Genomic DNA, 22,352 nt, shown 5'->3' with positions numbered 1-22,352 from the left:
GGGAATCTGTATAATGCATACCAAGTAACTCAAGTCCAGTTCCAGTTAAGAGTTTTTTTTCAGGAAAGAGACTGGAGGAAGTAAAGAAGTACTAGTTTTAAAAAGCATAAAAAAAATACTTAAGAGTTCCATCTAAATTTAAGAGTTTTAAGATGGAGGAGGGGAGGCGCATCCCATCTGATTACAGAAGTAGAAATCAGAGAGTTTGTATGTAATTGCTGAAGGCTACCAGAAACCAAGTTACCTATACAAATGTATACTGAGAAATGCTGGAGAACGTTTACTATTCCTTGCTCTAGAAGTAATGGGACATGGATTAACCATTAACAAATACTTCCTGTAGCCAGTATCATCGTCCTCAATGAAAAGGGATCGAGGTAGTCTCCAAGTAAATTCTGCACATCAGCCAACCCAGAGATATGTAGTAACACCCAATCCCAGCTTTGTATTATCAGAAGTCTTTCATATTACAACAGTTGTTTTGCTTTAAATGACAGTGTTTGAGAAATGCATTTCCCTACATCATTTATTGATCACTAGAGGGGGAAAAGTATAAGTGTGAGCTTAAAGACTTAAAATAGTTTCTCCTTTATCCCCCAAATATTTTGGCTATCAACACAGAATTGATTATATAAATCCTTAGATATGTATTAAAATGAAGCATTTTTTTCTGTAGTTTTGCTTTTGCTCAACTGACAAAATACACTAAGGAATGTAAAAAATATTTATTCAACCTAATTCAACATGACTATAGTTTGCAATACTAAAAACAAGATTTACAACATAGTAATGACCTTCTCTCACTCAGTTTAAATTGTTTTATAATTCATACAGTATTTTTGTAATTATATTTTACAATAGCTTCAATTTTCAGAGAAGACAATGAGCTTTCCCAATGAACAAGTTTCAAACCCACTAATTTGCACCATTCAATTCTACATGAGACTTTAAAAAACAGTAATAAATTGGTTGGAAATATATACAGTGAAGACCACTGAAAAGATGTTCTCCAAATGAGGAATTCTGTAAGAAAAACAGAATTACATTGTTTCAAGACTATCTTACAGAAAGCAGCAACTTTCAGAGGTTGCTGTTCTCTATTTAAAGATTTAATATAAAAGTCAGCCCACTCTAAGACAAATATAATCAGTAGACTTACAAGATTATAGTAATTCTTCAATTATAGCAAGAACCTCAAAGTATTTGATATGAATGTATAATTTTCAATATTTGTAATTTTGAATACTAGTTGGCAATTATATACATTTTTATACAATTCTAAAATATTACATCGCAGTAGCTAAGATAAACATACCATAGAAAAGGTACCATAGTTTCAATGTCACTAACATACATTATTGCAATCAAATATGAAGTCCACTCTGCACTTACTTCATTTCTGGTGAAAAGCAATGTTTACTTATGAATAATTCCACTAAGATATAATTTTTACCTTTCTCCATGCATCTGACATACTAACATGAACAAGGGAAAAAAAAAAAAAAAAAAAAGAACTTTGAGGAAAAAACAAACAAGGTGGTCATTAAAGCAAGAACGTCAAGTACTAAAACTAGGTTAAGTCTGGTATGACTATTAAATAGCTACATTATGTTTGTCAAAATTTAGCTTCTTGTAGTTTATTTCTGTTGAAGTTGATGAATATGTCAAATAACTGAAGTGCTAATGTCTCCCTCAGCAGGTTACTCTGCACATATTGTAACAGTAAAGCTTACTGTATAAATAAATTAACTTAGGTTATTACACATTTAACATCTATCCTTTAGTCCTTTACAGAATGGAGCCAGGTTGTCTTTAAATTGTCTAGCCTGCAGAAATAACTATGCTCAAATCAGAGACCTGAAAGTGTAGTGTAGCACCCTCTAGCCAATGTACCTGGATTTATTTCCTTCCAGTAGAGCTGCAGGCATGGCAGAGAAGAGTCTAGTTCTGATACAGAGCTGAGTAATGCACCCAGGTCTGGAAGTTTACAAGGATGCCCTAGTCTGTCAGTTTAAATACAGCTTTAGTGTCTGATGTTGTTTCCTTAAATTTCTGCTATTTTTACTTGTACAAATACTTACATAATCACAAGGAATAGCAAATATAATTGCAATTACAAAACATCTGCTCTAATACCAAACTAATTACAAACTGAGTGGCTGAAATTCACTGCCCCATGTAATTACTTTGCTGTGAATGGGGGGGAAAAAATGCTATCCAGTACCAGTTACAAAACAACAAAGAGCCAGGAGAAAGTAATACTAGGCACTGCTTAACATACAACTGGACAGTAATAAAATAATCACCTAGATAGAAGCCATGCTAATTTCAAAACCTAGTACATATGTGGCTGAAGTTGACATACATGGGTCCTCTAAAAAGTGATCCATCTTCTGCCCCTCTGGCCTGTCATTTGAATATTTTACACTCTTCTTCACATCAAGGGAGGAGGAAAAAAAAAAAAGAAATCTTTATTGACTGATAACCCACAATTACTTATCCTTGGCAATGACTCATGTTTCCTTTCAAAAACGTCACTTGTATCAAGTGATGAACTGGATTGCCTGGGTATGAAAACACAGTATAGGAAAGGCATTTGAATATAGCCTACATTTTCAATTAACTACACAATTTAATATATTTTTGTTCTCTATAGTTGATGCTTTTTCTTTTCATTCAGCATTTTGGCTCAAAGAAAATAATTCAGAAGCCTGTTGCCCAACAGAAATACTTCAAAATAATGGAAACAAGTCACATTGTCACAAATGTGAACCAACAAGTCACATTAGGTTCAGTGGTTGCTGAAAGGATTTACCCTGCCACAACATAGTGCTTTAATTTATTTAAAGAAAAAAAAATAATAAGAGCAGCAACTTATCATAATTCTCCACTACTGTGCAATAATGATGGAATCAATACAGCAAGGAAATCTGTTAGGTGAATCTGTACATCTGGAGATCACAGCCTTATGCTCCTTCTTGCTCAGGATAATTTAGAATTTTGCGGTGAGCTTGGCGCAAATATTGCTGCTGTTTGAAGTAAACTTTAAAAGCTCCTTTTATAGCAACAAAAGCAATTCCACCCTGAAATAAAAAGAGATTTTGAAAACCTGCACAGTTCAGTTTATCATTGCAAATTATCTTCTTAAAAATTTCTGGTAAAAGACTGTTTATTTTCTGATCAAATAGCATTTCTTTTGAAGCCAAGATAATTAGGACAATTCCAAATGAGTATCGCAGGCATAACGTTTTCTGTCACAATGCAGTATTGAAGAGGTTCATGTTACATAAAGGGATTACATACTGGGTCTATAAACCCTTTTGAAAGCTTTATTTGCTCAGGAGTTTGACAAATATTCTACAAATCAAAATCTATCCTATTTGAAGAACAGAAATAAAATGCAGATATGCATCTGTTCTTCTCCCCTTCTCTGAGGAAGTATTATACAATGCATAAAGAATATTAATTATCATTACACAGTCAAACTGAAAAAGACCACTTGCCAAAGGCAAGTGTGGAGTGAAATAAAACCTGTTTTTGTAAACTAGAAAGCTTTCTTTAAGAAAGTTTCACCTTTATGTTTATCTAGAGTCTTCAAAATACAGATACTAGGAGGCCATTAGTCTGCATCAATGGCTGCAGTATCACTATTTGTTCCATATGGAAAAGATGGGGGTAAAAAACATGGTGTTATTGAAAGAGGGAGCTGAAGTGACAGCAAGACAAACAGAGATACCACCATATCAAATTCAGGCTGCTTCCTTTTGGCAAGGATGCAAGCCAAGTGGGTGTTCAAAGCAAGAGATACTTTCTCCTCTCCTTGCTCTTGCCCCTCCATTCAAATTCTCGAGAGTTTCTTTTCTCCTCCTTATTAAAATAAAAAGTAGATTCTTTCAAAGATCTAGTAATCGGAAGCTAACATGAAAAGGCTAATGATATAAAGAAAGTCTTCCCCTGCACTAGTTGTTCTTAAAATAGACTGGTTTCTCATCTTCATTATCACCCTTAAGTTACTGTTAAGATCTGACTAGTTCAGTACCAAATGCAGGTTCCGACCTTGTCTAGAAATGAGATCAGTTTTTGTCATAGGGAAAAAAGGTCAGTCTCACACATGCACATGATGCTTGTCTGCTGCCAAGATAAGGAACTTTAAAAAAAAAAAAAACCCTACCATTAATCAAATGCCACTCTAAATTCTAGTTCAATTTATGCTCCTTTTCACTTTTGTTCCCTTCAAACACACACAAAACTTGACTTCACATTCCTATAATATTATAGCCCCATATGAAACAAACAATACCAAATCTTACCAAGATTGTCCTTTGTAAATTTGAATTAACACTGCTGAACATCAGCTTGCCAACTATCGTGGCGATAGTGGGGAAAACTAGAGCTCCACATAGGACACGAGTAGCAGAGACATGATCTGCTAAAGGGTTGGCCTCCGCTGGAATACGAGGAACAGGGCATCCAATGCCTAAAGGGATGAGGGTGGGGGAAGAAAAGATTACAGAGCCACTACCTCAAATGGAATATAGAAAGCACTAAAAAAAAAAAAAAAAAAAAAAAAAAAAAAAAAAAAAAGCCTTTGCTCTATATGAATAGCCTGTTTTAGTTACTCAATTTAATTACTTTTTAAGAACTAACCCTCTCCTCAGCAAATATTCTATTTCCATTAAATGACTGTGTTCCTTTTCAGTTTCAAACACAAAGCCATGATCTACAGTATGTTGTAGCAGCTAATTGCTACCTATCTGCAGGGAGGAGAGGAGAAGCCTGATAGCCTTAACTGAAGCCACATTTATCCGCCTCTCCTCCCTGCAGCTAGGAACACAATCGAAATAGACTGACTATTAAGTAGAGAGAAGGTATTACCACCCTTACTTAAGAACGGTGAAAACTACTTGTCTATACCCACCTCCTGAAGGCACAAGCCCAAACTTGATGCTTCCCTTTAAGTTTAATCACATTACCTGGAAATATGCTGTTCAAAATTTGTAGTTTATTAGAATATTTGCGCCACAGTCTGAGCACGTAGTCTTCCCATCGAATCATCTTGCCCAGTATTAGCATGACTGGGATGGTGGGAAGTCCAATCAAAAGAAATAAAGGATCAGCTCTCTCCATGACATCAAGACCTTCTTTATGACCCACAACCTGGTAAATACGTAAGAAGTTTACTGGGTAATTGACAAATGCAGCAGAGATCACTACCAAACAAAGAAAACACTTTTAAAAGTTTATGGTTTGATTGGGACTGACCATGCATTTAACTTAAAATAAAATAAAATAAAATAAAAAATACTGTTTTACGTGGTGCACCCAGTTTTTCTTCTGCCTTCTTTATTGCTTATCAAACGTAATGTTGGTGAGTTACCAACCCTAATTTGCAAGTCAGTAGTTGTAATACAATTCCCTATGATCAAGAAAATACTCATGTGCTTCTGTGCCACCTGTACTTATAAGTTCAAACATATGAAATATAAAAATAAGGTTTCCAAAACACCTAGGAAAACTTGCAACTTCAGAATGATTAATTCTACAATCAAAAAAAAAAAAATGCTTAGATGTTACTACTTAAAGGATTAATTGAGAGTAATTATCTCAGGACATTTTAATCAAAACCAATTTAGTTATTTAGAAATACCTGATGCAGAGATCACTTTATTAAAATGTCTTAGTTCTCTAAATGATGGAAAATAACATACATTTTTTTCCACTCTAGTGGAAATAATAGCATGTCTTTACTTGCACTTTATTTCCAAACATGGCTAGTGCTACTGTTTTAAAGGAAAGATTAGACTAGGTCATTACTGATGTGTCCAAGACCTTTTTACTGGCTTTTTACAGATAAACAAATAAGTAAATAAATAAATAACCCCAGACTTTGCAGTTTATAAATCACATATATTAACTACTTCAGAACAGTGCATTTTTTTTCACTAAAAAAGTACTTAAAAAAATTTTTTTAAACAAGCACAGTGGGTTTGTATGAAGCCAAACCAAGCATTAGACTAAATCCTCTTTGGCTCTATTTAAGTAATAGGGCAGGCTTGCAGAGGGCAAAATTCTAATACTTCAGAAGGCCAAGTAAGTTAAAGTTGAATTCAAGCACATATTTAGATACATAGTTAAAAGAGGTCTCAAAAGTAAATCTGACAAGCTGATAATAATAAAAAAAGGTAGATATCCTCCAGCTTTGTCTCAAGGTAAGAATCACTAAATGCTAGCAGTCCCTGAAGCACTTCTGGAAAGAATAGGTTCTTTCATGACTTTTCCCATAAGAATCCATGAAGACAAAACCCACTAAAATAGTAATTATTCCATTTGTCAGGCATTGGATTTCTTGATGTGTTTTGATTGTCTTTTATTGCTGCTTACCCAGATATGCAAAAAGCTATCAAGTCTTCTCTAGCATAGAACTTAGAATAGATGGTAAGAAAATGCGCCAGTAGCAGAAAAACAAAAACAAAGACACATACACACAGAGAGTACTTGGTACCAGGAATAAATAGGTGGGATTGTGAGAAAGAAGATAGGGTGGCAGACCACAGTATCTTCAGCCTGTATTTTAGCCTTGTTATGAAAAACCTTCCATCTTTTCTTCTAAAATGGGAAGATGTTATTTACCACACATTCTAAAAATGTGAATAACTGATATTGTTGCCGAAAGATTATTCCTTCAGAGACAAATATTCAGCATTTGTCTTCCAGCTTCTTCACCATCTTCTCCCCTAGATTCTCATGTCCTATCCATTTCCTCCTCATAGACCTCTTTCATCAAAACAGAACAAAAAAACCCAACCACCCTGACTGCCCTGTCTTTTCTGCTTTTGAACACTATTTCTCTCGACACTGTCAGCATTCCCGTATAATTTGTTACTGGCTTAGCCTACCACTGAAGCCACAACACAATGCCAATTTCATATTTTGTTTTTCTCTGTTTGAAGCTTAACCTACAAAAATAGCTTTTGTGCTATTTTTCTCTCTGGTCCTTCAACTGAAGGAGTCTGAAATGCATCAGGAAGAAATAATAAATCTAGCAAACTGAGGGGGAAAGGAATGGAAGTTTCCCTTCTCTCTTCCTCTTCTACTTCCATCCCTTTTCCCTCCCTCAATTAACCTCCCCTCTTGTAAGCACAAATACATTATCCTCTTACCCAGACTACCATTCATATGATCAAAAACCATATTAAATCAGAGGAAAATAGCTAACTCATCATATCTAAGATTTAATCAGCTGTCTAAACTAATCTAAATGTGAAGTTGTAGCCATGCAGTTGTTCAAGCAGATCCACAACTTGCCCTTTCTCAAAGTCAGATTCTCATTTCAAAGCAAATTAGCTAAATTAGCTACAGAAGGGAGTGCTTATGTTTGCATTGGGTTATGCAGTTCTATGGAAGCCAGAAATGTCATAAAGGTTCCTATAGAGGTTCAGTATAGCAGTGAGCAAGCAAATAAAGACAAGGACTGCTATGCTTCGCTAAATTCTGCATTTACTAGGATGTCACTGTAACGGCCACAACAAGAACAAAACATACGAAAAAGAAGAGTCCCATGAATGTGATTCAGAGAATCATCCATTTGAATGGAGGAGACCTTAAAAGTCATTATCTGTGATTTTTATGCAACCTGTTGACAACAGTCATGTTATTACCAGAGACAGAAATCAGCTCAGCTGGGCTCCAGTTTAACTGGTTATCATATGTATTTTCACTATGAGGAAATGTATAAACAGAATCAAATTGCACAAAATCTTGAGATGAAGTGGCTGGTAGTAAATGGATGGACCGCACAATTCAAGAGAAGAAGAATATAAAGTTCCGAGTGACTTACATAGATAAGCACTAGGTTGCATATTTAAATTTTACATTTGTGCAATGGAATCAGATGCATTTATTAATTCTATCTACAAGTGAATTGGCATAAGTATGGTCCTTCTAGCTGTACAAGCTATGAAAACTCTGTTGTCTTGTAGCTGAAGTAAGAAAGCCATGAACAAATCCCATCATAGACAACACTCTAACACCTGTCAACATTACTTTTATATTTAAAAGGCAAGTTTACATTAACAGAAGTAGTATTTTTTTCTCTTTGCTTTCAACTGACCATATGGGATGAAGTGCTTAAAAGAAACTAACCATTAATATGCAGTATTTTGCACTTGCTTTTTTTGCACGAGTTACACCATTCAGAGCATGCACGTTTTCTTTATATAAGAAAAAAATGGTAGGCTTGTGAAAAATTCATTATGTCTCAACCTTCTGAATGTTAGCAGCAACCTTTTTCCTTAGGTAAACAAGAGAGGTTTTATGTCTGTTCTGAACAATTAGATACTCCCTTGGTTAGAGGCTAGCCATTAACAGTAGAGTAGGGTAATAGTTCACCAGCTTATTACTATTGCTAGCTGTGCTATGTGCAGTGATGAACTTCATTAGCTGTAGACCTTTGCCGGATATGGTATGATCAGTGAAAAGTAAAAGGCTTTCTCTACCCATCTGCCAAATTCTTTTGTCAACTATACTAAAAATGCTGAAAGCAGCTAAAGCATATTTTAACTAGGAGAATATTAAATATTAAAATATTCCTTTAAAAAGAAAGAAGGTTACTAATAGACTTTTAAATAAAAAAAATCTCATTTTCAGAAGTAGTGAGAGAGATCTAGAAAAGGAGGGAATATAAGTGTACCTGCATCACTGTCACAGCTCCATATGTAACAGCCGTCCAGTAGATAGAGCCCACCATTATTCCAGCTGCAGCAAATGGACATGCCTTTGAGATCAGTCGATCTGCAAGATCCAAAACGTAAACAACTGGACCTATGATAAAGGAGAAGTAAAGTTTCAAGAGGTAAATATAAACATACTGAAGAAAGCTCTCAGTATGTATCTCTGTTAAGAAAGCATGAACTTGGCAAAACGTAAGTCTGACATATGCTGTTTAAGTGAGAATGTACTAATGGCCTAATGAAGCTAATGGCCTAAATTCTTAACTTACTTTTACCTATTGTTTCATTCATTTTAACATCTTTCTGAAAGATAAATATACTGGTTACAGCACTGGCTAATTCATACCACTGAAGTTGGCTTCCTTTTGTATGTGTGCAACCAGAAGGGGCCTAATCAGGCTAACTCTAGTAATTCCTTGTTCTAGAAAAAAAAAAAAATCAAGTTTAGTTGCTTTTTTGTTTAAGATTATGTAGATTATGCTGATCTTCAGCAGCTTTTTCATCTGAGAGAATTCTTTCCCTAGAACTTTATTCTGCTATACAGCAAAAAAAAAAAAAAAAAAAAAAAAAAAAAGTACCATTTAAATGAAAGATTCCTTTCACTGGAAAAGGCTGCATTCAGTATTTTTAAGAGGACGATCTCTCAAATATTGTAGGAGGGGGTAAAAACAAAAACAAAGCAACATAACTTGACATTATTTAGTGCCTTTGACAGCCTTCTGTGAGAGAGTTTCATTGTTTTGTTTATGGTCAGTAGCACTTTCCAGAGCTGCAACTCCTGGACTTGCACAAATTAAGACACATTGACCAGCTTTGAGGAGATGCAAGCAAGGGTATTCATGCATCCTATCTTTTGTTTAAAAGAGACAGCAAAGCACTAGCAAAGCAAAAGCCAGCAGTCCAAGAGTTGGAAAGGTATGTATCAAAGTGAACAAGCAAGCTACCACAATCACAGTTCTTGTTACTTTCAGGTTTGTCAAAAAATAACAAACAAAACCCTTCTAAAAATCAGCAGAAAAAGAAGTAGTTTTGTTTAATGTTTTACAACAAATACCTTAGGACAAACTATTACACGCACTGTCAGAAAATAAACAAATACAGTTGATAACTACTCCTGGTGTATTTGTGTTGCCATTGTGCTGCAGACAAGCATACATAAAGACTACATAAAGACTGTCTTTAAACTCATACATTTATATTTATAGTTATTCTTAGCTCTCCCCTACTTTTTTTCTGCCAAAATCATTAATGAAAATATTAATGAAAACTCTTCTCAAAAGCAGGCTAAAGCCTTCTTTAAGTAATTAATCCTCCAGGTTTCTCACAGTTTACCCACTCCAGGTGAGAATTTGTATATACTACTCCCTAATCTTCCCTGGAGGAAGGAAGGGGGAGGGGAAAAAAAAAGATTGTATTAAATTATTAAATGACTTAAAGTTCCAATATACCAGACACACAAGAATTACACTATATGAATTTCAGTCACCAGATTAGTGTACTATGACCTGTTTTGTAAGAATATCCTGAGTTGTATCGCACTTCCCCCACCCTCCAATTAATCTATCCTTCAAAATTTGTTCTGACCTTGCCCAAGAACTGAAAAGATTAAGTTCCAAGGATTTTGTCTTTTAACTTTCTGAAAACGTAGGTACTTGTTTTTGGCATTTTTCAGATACACAAAAATCACCTGCAGTTTAATTCCTACCTTGAATACCTAGTATGTACTTAGCACCCTGGTCCCCAGATTATTAATTGTCTATTTGAACTATCACATTTAGACCAAACGAATCAGTATCTATGCATTTAGCATACAATTATCAAGCTTTGAAATTCACAAAGTCTTCAGAAAATTTAACTCTGTCAGCCAAGCTGACCAAATTGCAACTCCCATTTCATGATTTAGTTGACTCTCCCCTTTCAAGAAACCAGCTCTGGGGGGAATACTTTCAAAACAGCCAATTCTGGTCAGTTCAAGACAGCCAGTGAAAACAAACAAGAACAGCTAATGTTCACTGCCGCATTTCATCAGTATTAGTGTTCTTGCAAAGTACTCCCCAATCTTGTTTAATGTTTTTTAAAAGGAAAGTGTAAGATTTTACATTTTGTGTGAACAGTGGTAACATCCAGAGACCTTATATAAGGATTGCAGCTTTTTTATTGGTATTTCTGCTAACACCTTAACTGAAGGGAGTACAATTTAAACACATCTATAAAAAGTTATATGTGATCTTGACAGAAGTAGTTGTAAACATGGCTAAGTTATATATCAGACTGCGCTGAGCAGCCCTAAACAACTTGGACAGAATAGCGTTCAACATAATCTCTATTTCAACCCTGTTGGAACTTCCAGTTTTTACCCTACTATTCATGTCTTTTAAATTTGTTACCTTTGTGGTAACAATCTTGTGGTATTATATGCATTCTTTGTTTCACTAAAAGCTCTGGTTTTAAGGACCGAAAACATCTTCCTTTGTGGCTTGTAAAACGGTAAACACCTCACCAGCACTTGGCTTCCAATATGCCAGTCAACGCAAGTTTAACTAACTAACAAAGCTTAATTAGACAGATAACTTATTCTTGAGCATTCTGTTGTTGAATAAACATGAAAAATAAGAAGTTCCCAAAGAGGGAACACTTTAACCAAAAAAAAAATAAATAAATAAAATAAAAATAAATAAATAAATCTTGAACAGGCTGTTCAACTGTAGTAACAGTTGTTTAACTTTCCAGACTTAAAGAGCTGAGATATCTATCAATAAGTGGAAAGTAGCACCAAGGTCATAACTGCAAGTACTAAGTGCACAGTAGTTTGCACATCCTGAAGGGTTCTCACAGTCACTGAAAAAGTTGTTGTTTAGTTGTACTCTTTGGAAAAACCTAGCAGATTCTTTTGAAGAGGGTGAAGAAAGATTCAGAAAAAACACATACTATTCAGTGTGTCCTGAATGGCCTCAGAATACTGAAGCTTGCTTTTTACATCTTGGTAAAGTGATATGGCAACAGCAGAAGTCTAAACACACTAAAAAAGTCTAACACTAAAAAAACTGCACCTACAAATATTAATCATTAAAGCAAGCAAGCTGCAGAATTATGCATATAATTTTGAAAGAAGATAGAAAAAAGAAAGGTCCAACACCAAAATTTAAATTACCTTTTAGAGAGAAAGCAACAAGAAAGGAGAGCAAATATGGCCTTATCTTTTAAAGTGGCACTAAAGAAAAGGCAGGAAATTAAACATCACTAATTAACATACATGATAAAGAAGGAAATGTAAAATATTCTTCATATGGTAAGCCCTTGAAAACAGTTTTTTCTGCCAAGCTTAGCTTCCTTTCCTTTCTTAAGTATAATGATCCTTAGGTTTTAAACAGTTATTTTTAAAATGGCAGTAATATTGTTATGCAATAAAGAGAAGTTCTCAGAGCAGAAGAAAACCTACTTAGAACACAGTTACTACTAGTTTCTTAAAATTAATATGCACTATCAAATTCAAAATGGAATTGTAACTTTAAAAGGATAACATGCTTCACTAGAGGGGCTGTCTTAAATTGTTAAATAAGAAATCCATTACTACTTAAAAACACATTTGTTAGTATTTCGTCAGGTTAATACTACTTTAAAACTATAATCATAAATAAAGCTGTGTTAGGGAGTGCTCCTTCACAGAAGCTACTTTTAGAAAAATGGTTCCAGCAATACAGTACAAATGCCTTAATATAAATAAGTTTCTGAACCATGATACCACTTGGAAACTTGGTTAGTTGCTTCATCCTCCCTACTTAAGCACTCAATTTCTTTAATGGCACAACTAATACTGTCTTCAAAGTACACCTGCTGCAGCATGAAGAGACAGTATTGGCAAGATTGCTTGAAAACATTTTATTGTTCTAATTCTGCCTGATGTGACCTTGACTAACTTGTAGTCAAGTTGCGATATGACAGTTTGGGGTTACTAAAAACTACCACAAAAGAGACAAGGCTGTCTCACTTCCTTAAGGGACATGAACTCATGATTGAGGTTTGACAGATATGAATTCATTCCCCTGTTCTTTTACAGATATCCTGAGTACACTTGCACAAGTTTGGTAATTTTTATGCTCCTCTCATCTGTAAAATGGAGACAGAAGGCGTTACAAGGGAAAAATACACCGAAAGATTCAGAGATGCCTGCACACAAAAGCTGAAGAGTCCTGTGCGAGAATGCTAGGCTTTCTCAGAAGCTAGGAATATTAGCATTTGGGAGTTTTATCTCTAAAATAAAATAAGACACAAATTACAAGCTCAAATGAAAAATGCCTGTTGTTATCTATTCGCATGTATCTTCTCCAAACTATGGTTGTTGATTCCCCTTTTGCCCTTTGCCAAAATAAAATGCATAACTTCACCTAAGACAAAAGTAAAAATTGTAAACAGCTTCAAATTGTGATGTGTCCAAGTATCAAACCAAATTTTATCCAAAGGCAAACTAAATGCTGTCACCTGAGCCTTCTTTACATCTAAAATAAAGATTCCTCTCTAGTTTATCCTTACAACAAAACAGACTTGTGGATTGCTATATAAATATCTTCGTAGTACGTTAACACGCTGTTTTATATTTTCTTAAGTATTACCAATTGACTGTTCCATATTTTCTTTACCATTACTCAGTGCTCCATCCTGTTAATATGCATCAGCAGCCACATAAAATTTCCTCTCACCTGTGTCAGCCCTTATAGTAACAAAAGCCCTATCCCAAAGAACTGACAGTGCAAAGTATTTTCAATCATTATATTACAGAAAATTACATGCTGTAAGAAGTAGTCTTTGAAATTCCCTAAAAATGTAATCACTTGCTATACAGTACTGTAAGTGCTATTTTAGTTTTAATGAAAATTTAAGTCTCCAGTTGTGTTACGGTAAGAACTTCACAGCATGAGCAAAATATAGAACTGATACAAAGATGAGTCAGGAACAACATCAGTATTGAATGAAAACTGACCCATTCATCCTTACGATATTTTCTGCTTAATTCATAGTTAAGATTATCCAGGACTTAGAATGGTAGTAATTTCATCTTATATGCAAGAAGGGAGAATCAATCAATCACAGCAACATTTAATTTTCTTGATCTAATCAATACATACTGTAGAAAATATGGATGGATTGGGGCCCCACTGGAAAAATGACAGCCATTTCCATTTTAAATATTTGCAATGGGCTGTGCAGTGTCCTCTTCAGTTTCTCATGTAAGTAGATTCTGGAAGAGTATCTCCAACTTTTTTTTCCACCTTAACAAACAGAGCTAGAGCACTGCCTAACAACCAAATATAAATATTCTTACCTCTTGAATATAGAACAGTATTCACTTGTGAATACTTCCTAAGCAAAATAAAAATATGGTTTCAGGTAAGGTAATGCAACACCTTGCTCAGCAAGGTTCCCTCCTCTGAATTTTCTTTGATAACTCTTTCTCTGCAGGCTCAGAAAAATTCTGAGATGTTTTAATGTGCCAATTGCCAAAAGTCCCCCTCTGCTTAACAAGGAAAAAAGATTCACATTAAACACAAATTTAAATATAGGTCAGTCATTTAAGACTTACTAATACACCTAAGAAGTGAAACAATTTTTAGGATATAACTAATCAAGGCAACAAGATGCACGCAAAACAAATTTCTTTGTTTGGAAAACAGAATGGAGACGTTTTCAACAATAAGAAAGCAGAGAAAATGGTAGGAACCATATAAAGAAACATTTCATTATATTTTGTTTAAAATTTAAGTGGTACATTTCTTACCTAGCTTTGGAAATACTATTAAATATTCTGCATTGCACTGAGGACAAGCAACTCTAGCAGTACTGTTTCCTCTTTGCTTTTCATCCACCCATCGCTGTAGACAAGTCTGATGAACCCATTTCGTAGAGCCCCTGCACCTGCAAGGTCTCACCCACTCTGCTGTCCGATCATCCTCATCAGTAGCAAAACAAACCCAGCAGCTTCTGTAATTACAAGAAAAAAAAAAGTCATATATTCGCTGCTACTTCTAAGCATTTAAAATAAACTTTCACGAATGAAGACATTTAGAAAAACTGCACCTAGATGGAATTATACTTGTTGATTCGTTCTCAACCACAGTAAACAGAAGTATTTTGTACTACAATCTTGTTTTTGTGTTAATATAATTCTATAGACAGGTAAACAACAGCTTTTAATATATTTTGAATTACTAATTTAACTTTGTGATTTAAATAACATTGAGGTCACAGCATTCAGTCTCTGAATAACTGACCTTATGAAAAATTCACAAAGTTTTAAATGTGTTATCAGAATCTCCTTTTACACTAGGTATTTTGCTAAGTTTTTTAATTAAAAAAAAATCCAGTAGGACATCGGAGTTTGTTTGGGAAACAAACTCCAATCCACTCACATGACAGAAGTTAATACAAATGATACAGTGGAACAAACTGATTTGAAATTATTAATAATGATATTTAATTCATTCCCTCTCTGTTCAAAGTATTTCATTTAGAGAAATTGATATTAAAATAAATAAAATTAAATCAAAGTACTTCAAGAATATTACTGTTCTACACTACAGAAAGTAAGTTCTGCTCTCTAAAGTATTATCTGGATATAAAATTAAAGTGTTTGAATTTTATATACCCAATTATCCCTTAGAAAAGGTGAAAATACAAACATCAGAGGCTATGGGATCTGGCATGAAGAGAGCAAATGCTAAGAATTCCCAGATATCTGCTCTGATGATTAGGTCAGATCATTGGAGACTTTGCTTCTTACAAAATAAAGTGAAACATGGATCAAAACTAGCAAAATAACAAATATGTTGGCCCAAGAATTATTTAAATTTACAGTGAAATAAATTAGTGATTCCATACTGAATTGTGAAGATTGTGATGCAGATTAAACTAGAATCTAATGAATGATGATCATCTTGCAATTCTAACCTACTTCAGTATATTTAAAATGTTTTTATGAAAAATTTCATAGTTAAACCTTTATGAAAGCATATTCCAACAACACCTCTCTAATCTGCCAAGATATGCTCTAGAGATCATCTAGTGAATGAAGCTTTGCAGAACTATTTTAATGCTGAAGTTTTGTTCTCACAACTTGAGCAATGTTATTAATATGTAAAAGGCTTCTTATGTGTAACCACTAACAGATGGTAATTCAGATAGTGCCAGAGCATTTCTCAGTTTTCTACTAAACAAAAGAATGTTAAGATTCAAGATCAGTGATCACAATTGTAGTTTATACGTAGAAATGTGTTATGGTGGTTAATGATGCTTCTCCTCTCTCTTCTCTAGCATTTGTTGTCAGTTAACCTTCCTCCTATGCCTTAAGCCCTCCTCTACAACCAAATTTTATCCTCGTTCCAGTTTCTCAACTCCTCCTCACTCTTACTCCCTTTCTTCTCCATATCTGCTGTTTCTGTCTGCCCCTTTGGCATCCCACTTCTAATCTTTGCCATCATCTGGGAGGAGAAATTACAGCTTAGAAGTCCTCTTCAACCCCCATCTGCCAGTTTGCCATATACTACCTCTTGCGAGAAATTTAGCTGCAACTAAATACAAGCATACTCATTGAAGACGGTGTCACAAAACTTACTTGACAAATTCATACTCAAATGTGTATGTACTAGAGCTCTTTCCTCTCCCCCTCCATCCCCTCTAAAAATAAATAAAAAATTGCAACTAGGCAAAACTTAGAAGGAAATTAAGTGCAAAAAACCAATCTCAGACCAGAGACACTTCCAAAGCAAGAGTTACAATAATTCCTTTAAAACTTTGCTATGTTCCCCCCAGCATTTCACTTGTGAACAGCTGGGGGGGTGTTCTGATTATTTTTCTTTTCTTTTTTTAAGCTAAAACTCAGGGCAGGGGGTGGGGGGAGGAGAAGGGAAGAATACATAACTGGAAGCTTCAGTATTGAGCCTGACAAAATTTGAGTAATGAAAAGACATGGTTGACTAACAGTTTCCCATTAAAATCTCACTATTTTAGGTAGCATTTGATTTGTTAACTAAAATATTGTTTCTACAGAAAAAAAAGACTAACAATGTTTTGTTTATAGGAATAACTGTGCCTACAAAATATTTGCACGAGACTGTTTCAAAGAACTGACTCAATTTTACAATTTGAAGTTGTGGAAACCTAATGAAAGTAAGTTAGAAGCAGAATATTGCCTTTAGTAACTTATTAATGGCATACTTAGGAAGTAAAGGACAATTTGAGATGCAAACTCCAGAGAAGACTCAAGGAAGAGAAACAGAATTGAACAGAAAACAGACATAGCAAATGTCACATCTGTATTCACAGTTGTAAGAACAGAGTACATGACAGTAGATACAAACTTAAATTTTCTAGCATTTGTGCTCTGAAACAGGAACTGCATCAGCTGCATTCAGAATGACTGTTCAGTTTGAAGACTGACATCTGGAATCAAAACTGCAATTTGTTCCACTTATCTTTATACAAACATGTAAGTGAAGCCTGACTATGGCTCTTTCTGTCCCTGCCTCCCCCCCTTTAAAAAAAAAAAAAAAAAAAAAAAAAATCAGAATTCTAGTGTTAGGCACTCTTTTCACCTTCATGCTGCCTGGATGCACTTACTGCAGTCTTAAGTGAAAGGACACATTAACCCTCCAAAGCAGGAGGAGAAAAGACAGTTTGGCAAGAATCCAGATGAAAATGGCAAGACCACCACGAAAATGTAAAATTACTACAAAGCAGGGCAGACTTTCATTCCTTACAGTAGACCAAAGACTTCTTAAGGAACTGAAGTTCTAAACAGAAAATTAACAAATTTTGTTATGTTGGAAAAAAAAAACAGTTACTGTAAGAACAAATAGTCTAATGCTACCGTGCTTCATTATTCACAGTTTTGTTTTTGGTTACCTTCAAAGGTAAACTTTCACTCATTTGCACCATATGTTATTTAGATCTGCAACATCTCTAAATTTTAGCTTAAAAAAAAAACCTAAGGGCTTCACAGTAGAGTTAGTTAGGTCTGTAGGCTGCAATAAGGCCAGATGCCACCCAAAGAAGTCTAGAGTCTATTCAAATAGTGAGGGATTTAGGCATGAACATAATCATGATACATTACAATTTTAACTAGTGAATTAGGCCACGAATACTCTGTAGGCTAAATTCTGTTCAAATTTTTGGTTAAGGTTAAAAAGTCAAGAAAGTATGCATCTTTTCTTTAATTGATCCATCCAGTTTCTTGCCAGGAAACTATATTTGAAAACCAGAAAGATCCATGAAAAGAATAACAAAATCCTTTACAGACTTGTACTTTAGCAAGTCATGAATAATGAACAGCTAATTCCTTGTATTCTGTCATCAGCTTTCTCTCTTTCTATTGACAGCAGCTGTAGCAGAAAGAGCTAAATAAAACCATTTCAAAACAAGTATCTTGGCTCTTGCCAGATTTTCCATTTTCTTGTACTGAATAAAATATGACCTTGATTCTACTACTGAATCGGGTTGCTACTCAGATAACCTGAAATAGAAAAGGCTGACAAGGTAGAACAAAGCATTGTTTCTGATAGAAACTCAACCCTTTTTCCTTGATGACTTTCTACAGAGCCAAATCAATAATGTATTTTTCCACACTTTCTTGGCAAAGACAAAAAAAAAAGGAAATATCATTACTCCAGCCTTGAACTTATTATTATAAATGCCTTCTAAATTCAGCTCCCTAGCATCTAAAGCTCTCCAGTCTCAAAAATTCTATTCACGCTCTGAGAATAACTCATTTATTGCATGTTTCATTCTCTACCAAAGATAAACTCTTTTCAGAAGATTGCATGTGTTAAGAGCAAAGTATATGGAGAAGTGTATTAATGCTAAAGATCCTATACTCCAAATGTTATATGACTAATCAAAAAAAAAATTGTCTCTGTATCAAGCCAAGGCTTGCCTAAAAACAGATTTCTCCAAATTACAAGATCTTCATCACTAAGGAAGCCACACACTCTTAAGCCTGCTTGGAGCTATAGCTCTTAAACCCCAGTAAGCTACTCCAGTACCAACAGGCACACCTAGAGGCAAACTGCTTTCCTTTTCATTCACTTGAACTTTTTCTCAAGGTTACTTTTTTTCCCCAAAACAGTCTCAGATAAGAGATGGAACGGGATCTAACCCATGCTATTTAAACCAAATCTGCTCCAGTTTGTGGAGGCTGAATTAGTCGTGACACAGCTTGTTTTTTAAGCTGACACAAATGACTATGTAAGTAATACAAAAAACACGACTTAAAAGCAGTATGTTAGTTATGCATTATTATTAGAAAATAGTTTTCAGAAATCATTAATGTTCTATAAACTGTGTCCACAACACTTAAGGGAAGATGACTTATGGGACTGGCACAGCACTGCTATTTTGAAGGACTGCAAGAGATGAGGCAAAAGGTCTTGGATTTTTTTTTCCAGTGCTTAGTGGCACATATGTATGTACTGCAAGTAAAAATAGAGAATTTCCCCTCTGAGAAGAAAATTGCTTTCTGCAGTACCTAACACTTCATAACCACAAGCACTGCAAATCTCAACATGCATGAGCCAAGAAGCATTTTTGCTCCAATTACAGATGCTTTGTAAGATACAAGAAATACCGTTTTAAGCAAACTTTTCTGCATTTCACTCACATAATAAACACTGCATTCCCTCAAAGCAGCAGGAGTTTGATGATATCTGAGTAAAGCATCCTTATTTTACTAACTAGTAACTGACTTCCTGGCTTATTGCAATTGAATTTCATATTTGAAAAGAAGGAAAAAGGGGGGGGGGGGGGGGAAGTACAACTGATATCAATGATAGCACGGCAAGCCAATGCAGTGAAGCATGAAAGCACATCTTGGAAGAAATGAACTGAAAACAATTCCAATACCTGGCCATTAAAAAGTACTATTCAAAAGAACAACTCATAAAATCCACTGTTTGCAAGAGGACAAGGCTTCACGAGCTTCTGTGATTATTTTATGCACAGTCTATGCTAACAGATAAAATATTGATGAAATACAATGATAAATTTCCATTAAATCTGCCAACTATAGTCTAAACACTATAAAAGCATGTGCAAGTGGAAAGACTGGGGTGTCAGAAGATCAGGAGAGTTATCTAGCAGATAACAACTTTGGTTGGCTGCTTTGGAACTGGTCAGGATTTTATGTATAGGAAAAGAGCAAACTTTCCCCACAAAAAGAAGAGAAATGCTGCAATGCAAATGCTATTGCTAAGTACTTCCTCTTCCAGAGTTTGAATGATTTTTGCAGGAGAAAGTTTCTTATGCTGGAGGACCAGTTTCTGGTCAGAACAGACTGCAAGCGTAGCCTTAATGTTCCTGATAAAGGGTATGAATTGGGGAATACCTGGATCATTAAACTAAAAAAAAAAAAAAAAAAAAAAAAAAAAAAAAAAGAAGGTGCTGTCTCCTTGAAACAGGGTCATAAAAGGGAACTTTCTGAAGCTCTTCTGACTCAATACCAAATTCTGCTCTGCCCAGTCACCAATAATGTAATTCCAAGTAAATAAGTTGATAAGAATCTGGAAACAACATTAAATAGACTTGACTATACAGGCAGTGCTCTCATCAGAAACACGAGGAAAAGGTTAAATAGGGAAGACTAATATTGGGGTGAGCATATGGCCACACAACTTATCCATATAAGGACTCCGACTTCCTCCAACCACAGGATAGCACTCTTTAAACTAGATTTTTTTTTAAAAAAGCTGTTGATAACAGTCCATGAATGACTAAAAGGCAGCAGCAGATAGTCATCAAACACAAAAACAAAACATGGAAAAACAGAAAGTGTACCAGAAAGATCTGGTGGTTACTGAAAGTTGAACTAAAATATGCTGATATATACACTCAACTTTAGCTCCAATTAAGGAGAAATATTTTGAACTTGAGCTGACTGCACTATATAAAGGCAGAGGTGGGTAAAGGACAGTTCACAGAATTCTGGCGGCAACTTTCTAGCTTGTCGATAAAATTAAATCGACAGCCACTATCTGTTATGCTGAATTGTACCACCACAAAGCTTCATAGGCTGCAGTGCTATGTTCAGCATAGGTACCTACGTACACACACACACACAATCTTGCATGATCAGACACAAATTAGCTGCTGATCTAAGACTCCTGGCTGCATATAAAAACTAACGTTGATCTTCCTTTAAACTCCTTCTTAAAATAAAAATATAAAACCAAAGAAATGTACTACTATACCCCTCCTTGCTAATGCTAGAACTCTGTTAGAGAAGCTGCAGCTGTCCAATTCTGTTCCTAATTAAGAAGTTGACATTTTAGATTTCTTTTTAAAAAGTAAATAAAATAGGATGTATCTGTCTACAGCAATTAATCTGCTCAGAGATATAGAAAAATTAAACAGTATGACAATAATGCATGTTATCTGTTCCAAATTAATACTGACTTTTTAAAGCACTATTCTAGTTTGGAAGTTTTATGAGATTGCTTTCTTATATTTGTATCATATAATTGTCCTGAACCATGCATGTCTAAGCTAGATCTGCTACTGTTCTGTTAAAATGAATTCATAGTAGAAATTTAAAATAATTATTTTCACAGTTCTAATGAACAATCACCATTAATATTTTTAGGGCTATAAAAAAGCCAAATCATCAAATTCTGTACAGATGATTCTTAACACAAAGCCTAAATGTCTTTCTATTCAACTTCTCTTCCACTGTATGGCTTTGCGATATAGCTACTCATCTGTTGCACCAAATTTCAAGTTAAATTTCATAACTGTGACCAGTTATCAAGATGAGCCACCTTAAAGAATAAAGCTCTATTTCCATACTACAGAAAGCAACCACTTAACTTGTTAAACCACTGTAGTATAACCTATTACAAACTTAAAAAGGATTGTGAAATTGTGGTAGCAATTTCACAGTTACTGGCACAAAGATTCTTGCATTTTAATTCTTCTTTTGCCATGATCAGTTTAGCAAGTCACGTGAACTAACTACTAACTTTTCTCAAGCAGCATGAAGTTTCTGAACATTTGAATTTTTCCATATTTAAGTTCTTCCTTAATGCTTATTCTATTACGCATTTCTGTTTGCCTCACACTTTAAGATAAACAGATTATTAGAAACAACTACAGTTGAATCAGATTACACAGTTCCTGCTGCTAGATTTTAGCTGTATGTTTAGCTATCTCAAAAGTGGTATTATGACTTAAACTTGCTATTAGCATGACATTAGAAAAATGATTTTAGAAATAATATTTCAAATAAAAATCCAAACAAAGTAGATTTTATATATAGTTTAAATTACAGCTTTCATTAGCCAACTGTTTTTGTATCCATAATCTGTTCAGACATAATGTGACACAGTCTGCTTTGGGTCTTTTTTTTTTTTTTTTTTTTTTTAAAGCCTATAAAGATTCTGGCCATTAAAGATGTCACATTGTTAACTAGAAATATTAAAACAATGTCCTGGCCAAACGAAAACTATTTTGTTCTTTCAAGTACTCTCAGGTGTTTTAATGTGGCTGCAGTATTCTTCTTTAGTACCCACTGAAAAAAGACAACCTAATTTACCTTCTAACTTCAACAGTGGAGAACAAGCACTACACTAATTTTTTCATCTGCTC

At 34.7% G+C, this 22,352-nt stretch overlaps 1 protein-coding gene across 2 annotated transcripts in view; it reads right to left on the bottom strand.

Moving 5' to 3' along the window:
• Positions 1-1,045: 1,045 nt before the first annotated feature.
• The window catches only part of MARCHF5 (membrane associated ring-CH-type finger 5), a 32,067-nt gene continuing 10,760 nt past the window's right edge, over positions 1,046-22,352 (bottom strand). Inside the window, exons 2-6 of one of the 2 annotated variants that reach the window (XM_062580591.1) lie at positions 14,503-14,705; positions 8,690-8,790; positions 4,974-5,157; positions 4,311-4,477; positions 1,046-3,083 (exon numbers count right to left, since the gene is read on the bottom strand). In XM_062580591.1, coding sequence (XP_062436575.1) covers positions 2,967-3,083; positions 4,311-4,477; positions 4,974-5,157; positions 8,690-8,790; positions 14,503-14,705 — 772 coding nt within the window. In that variant the 3' untranslated portion in view covers positions 1,046-2,966. Of the gene's footprint in view, positions 3,084-4,310; positions 4,478-4,973; positions 5,158-8,689; positions 8,821-14,502; positions 14,706-22,352 lie in introns of both variants that reach the window. The other variant, XM_062580590.1, reaches the window with a different exon arrangement.

The sequence above is a fragment of the Rhea pennata genome, chromosome 7 (genome assembly GCF_028389875.1).
Source record: "Rhea pennata isolate bPtePen1 chromosome 7, bPtePen1.pri, whole genome shotgun sequence".
Lineage (NCBI taxonomy): Eukaryota > Metazoa > Chordata > Aves > Rheiformes > Rheidae > Rhea > Rhea pennata.
This window is presented reverse-complemented; position numbering and strand designations above follow the sequence as displayed.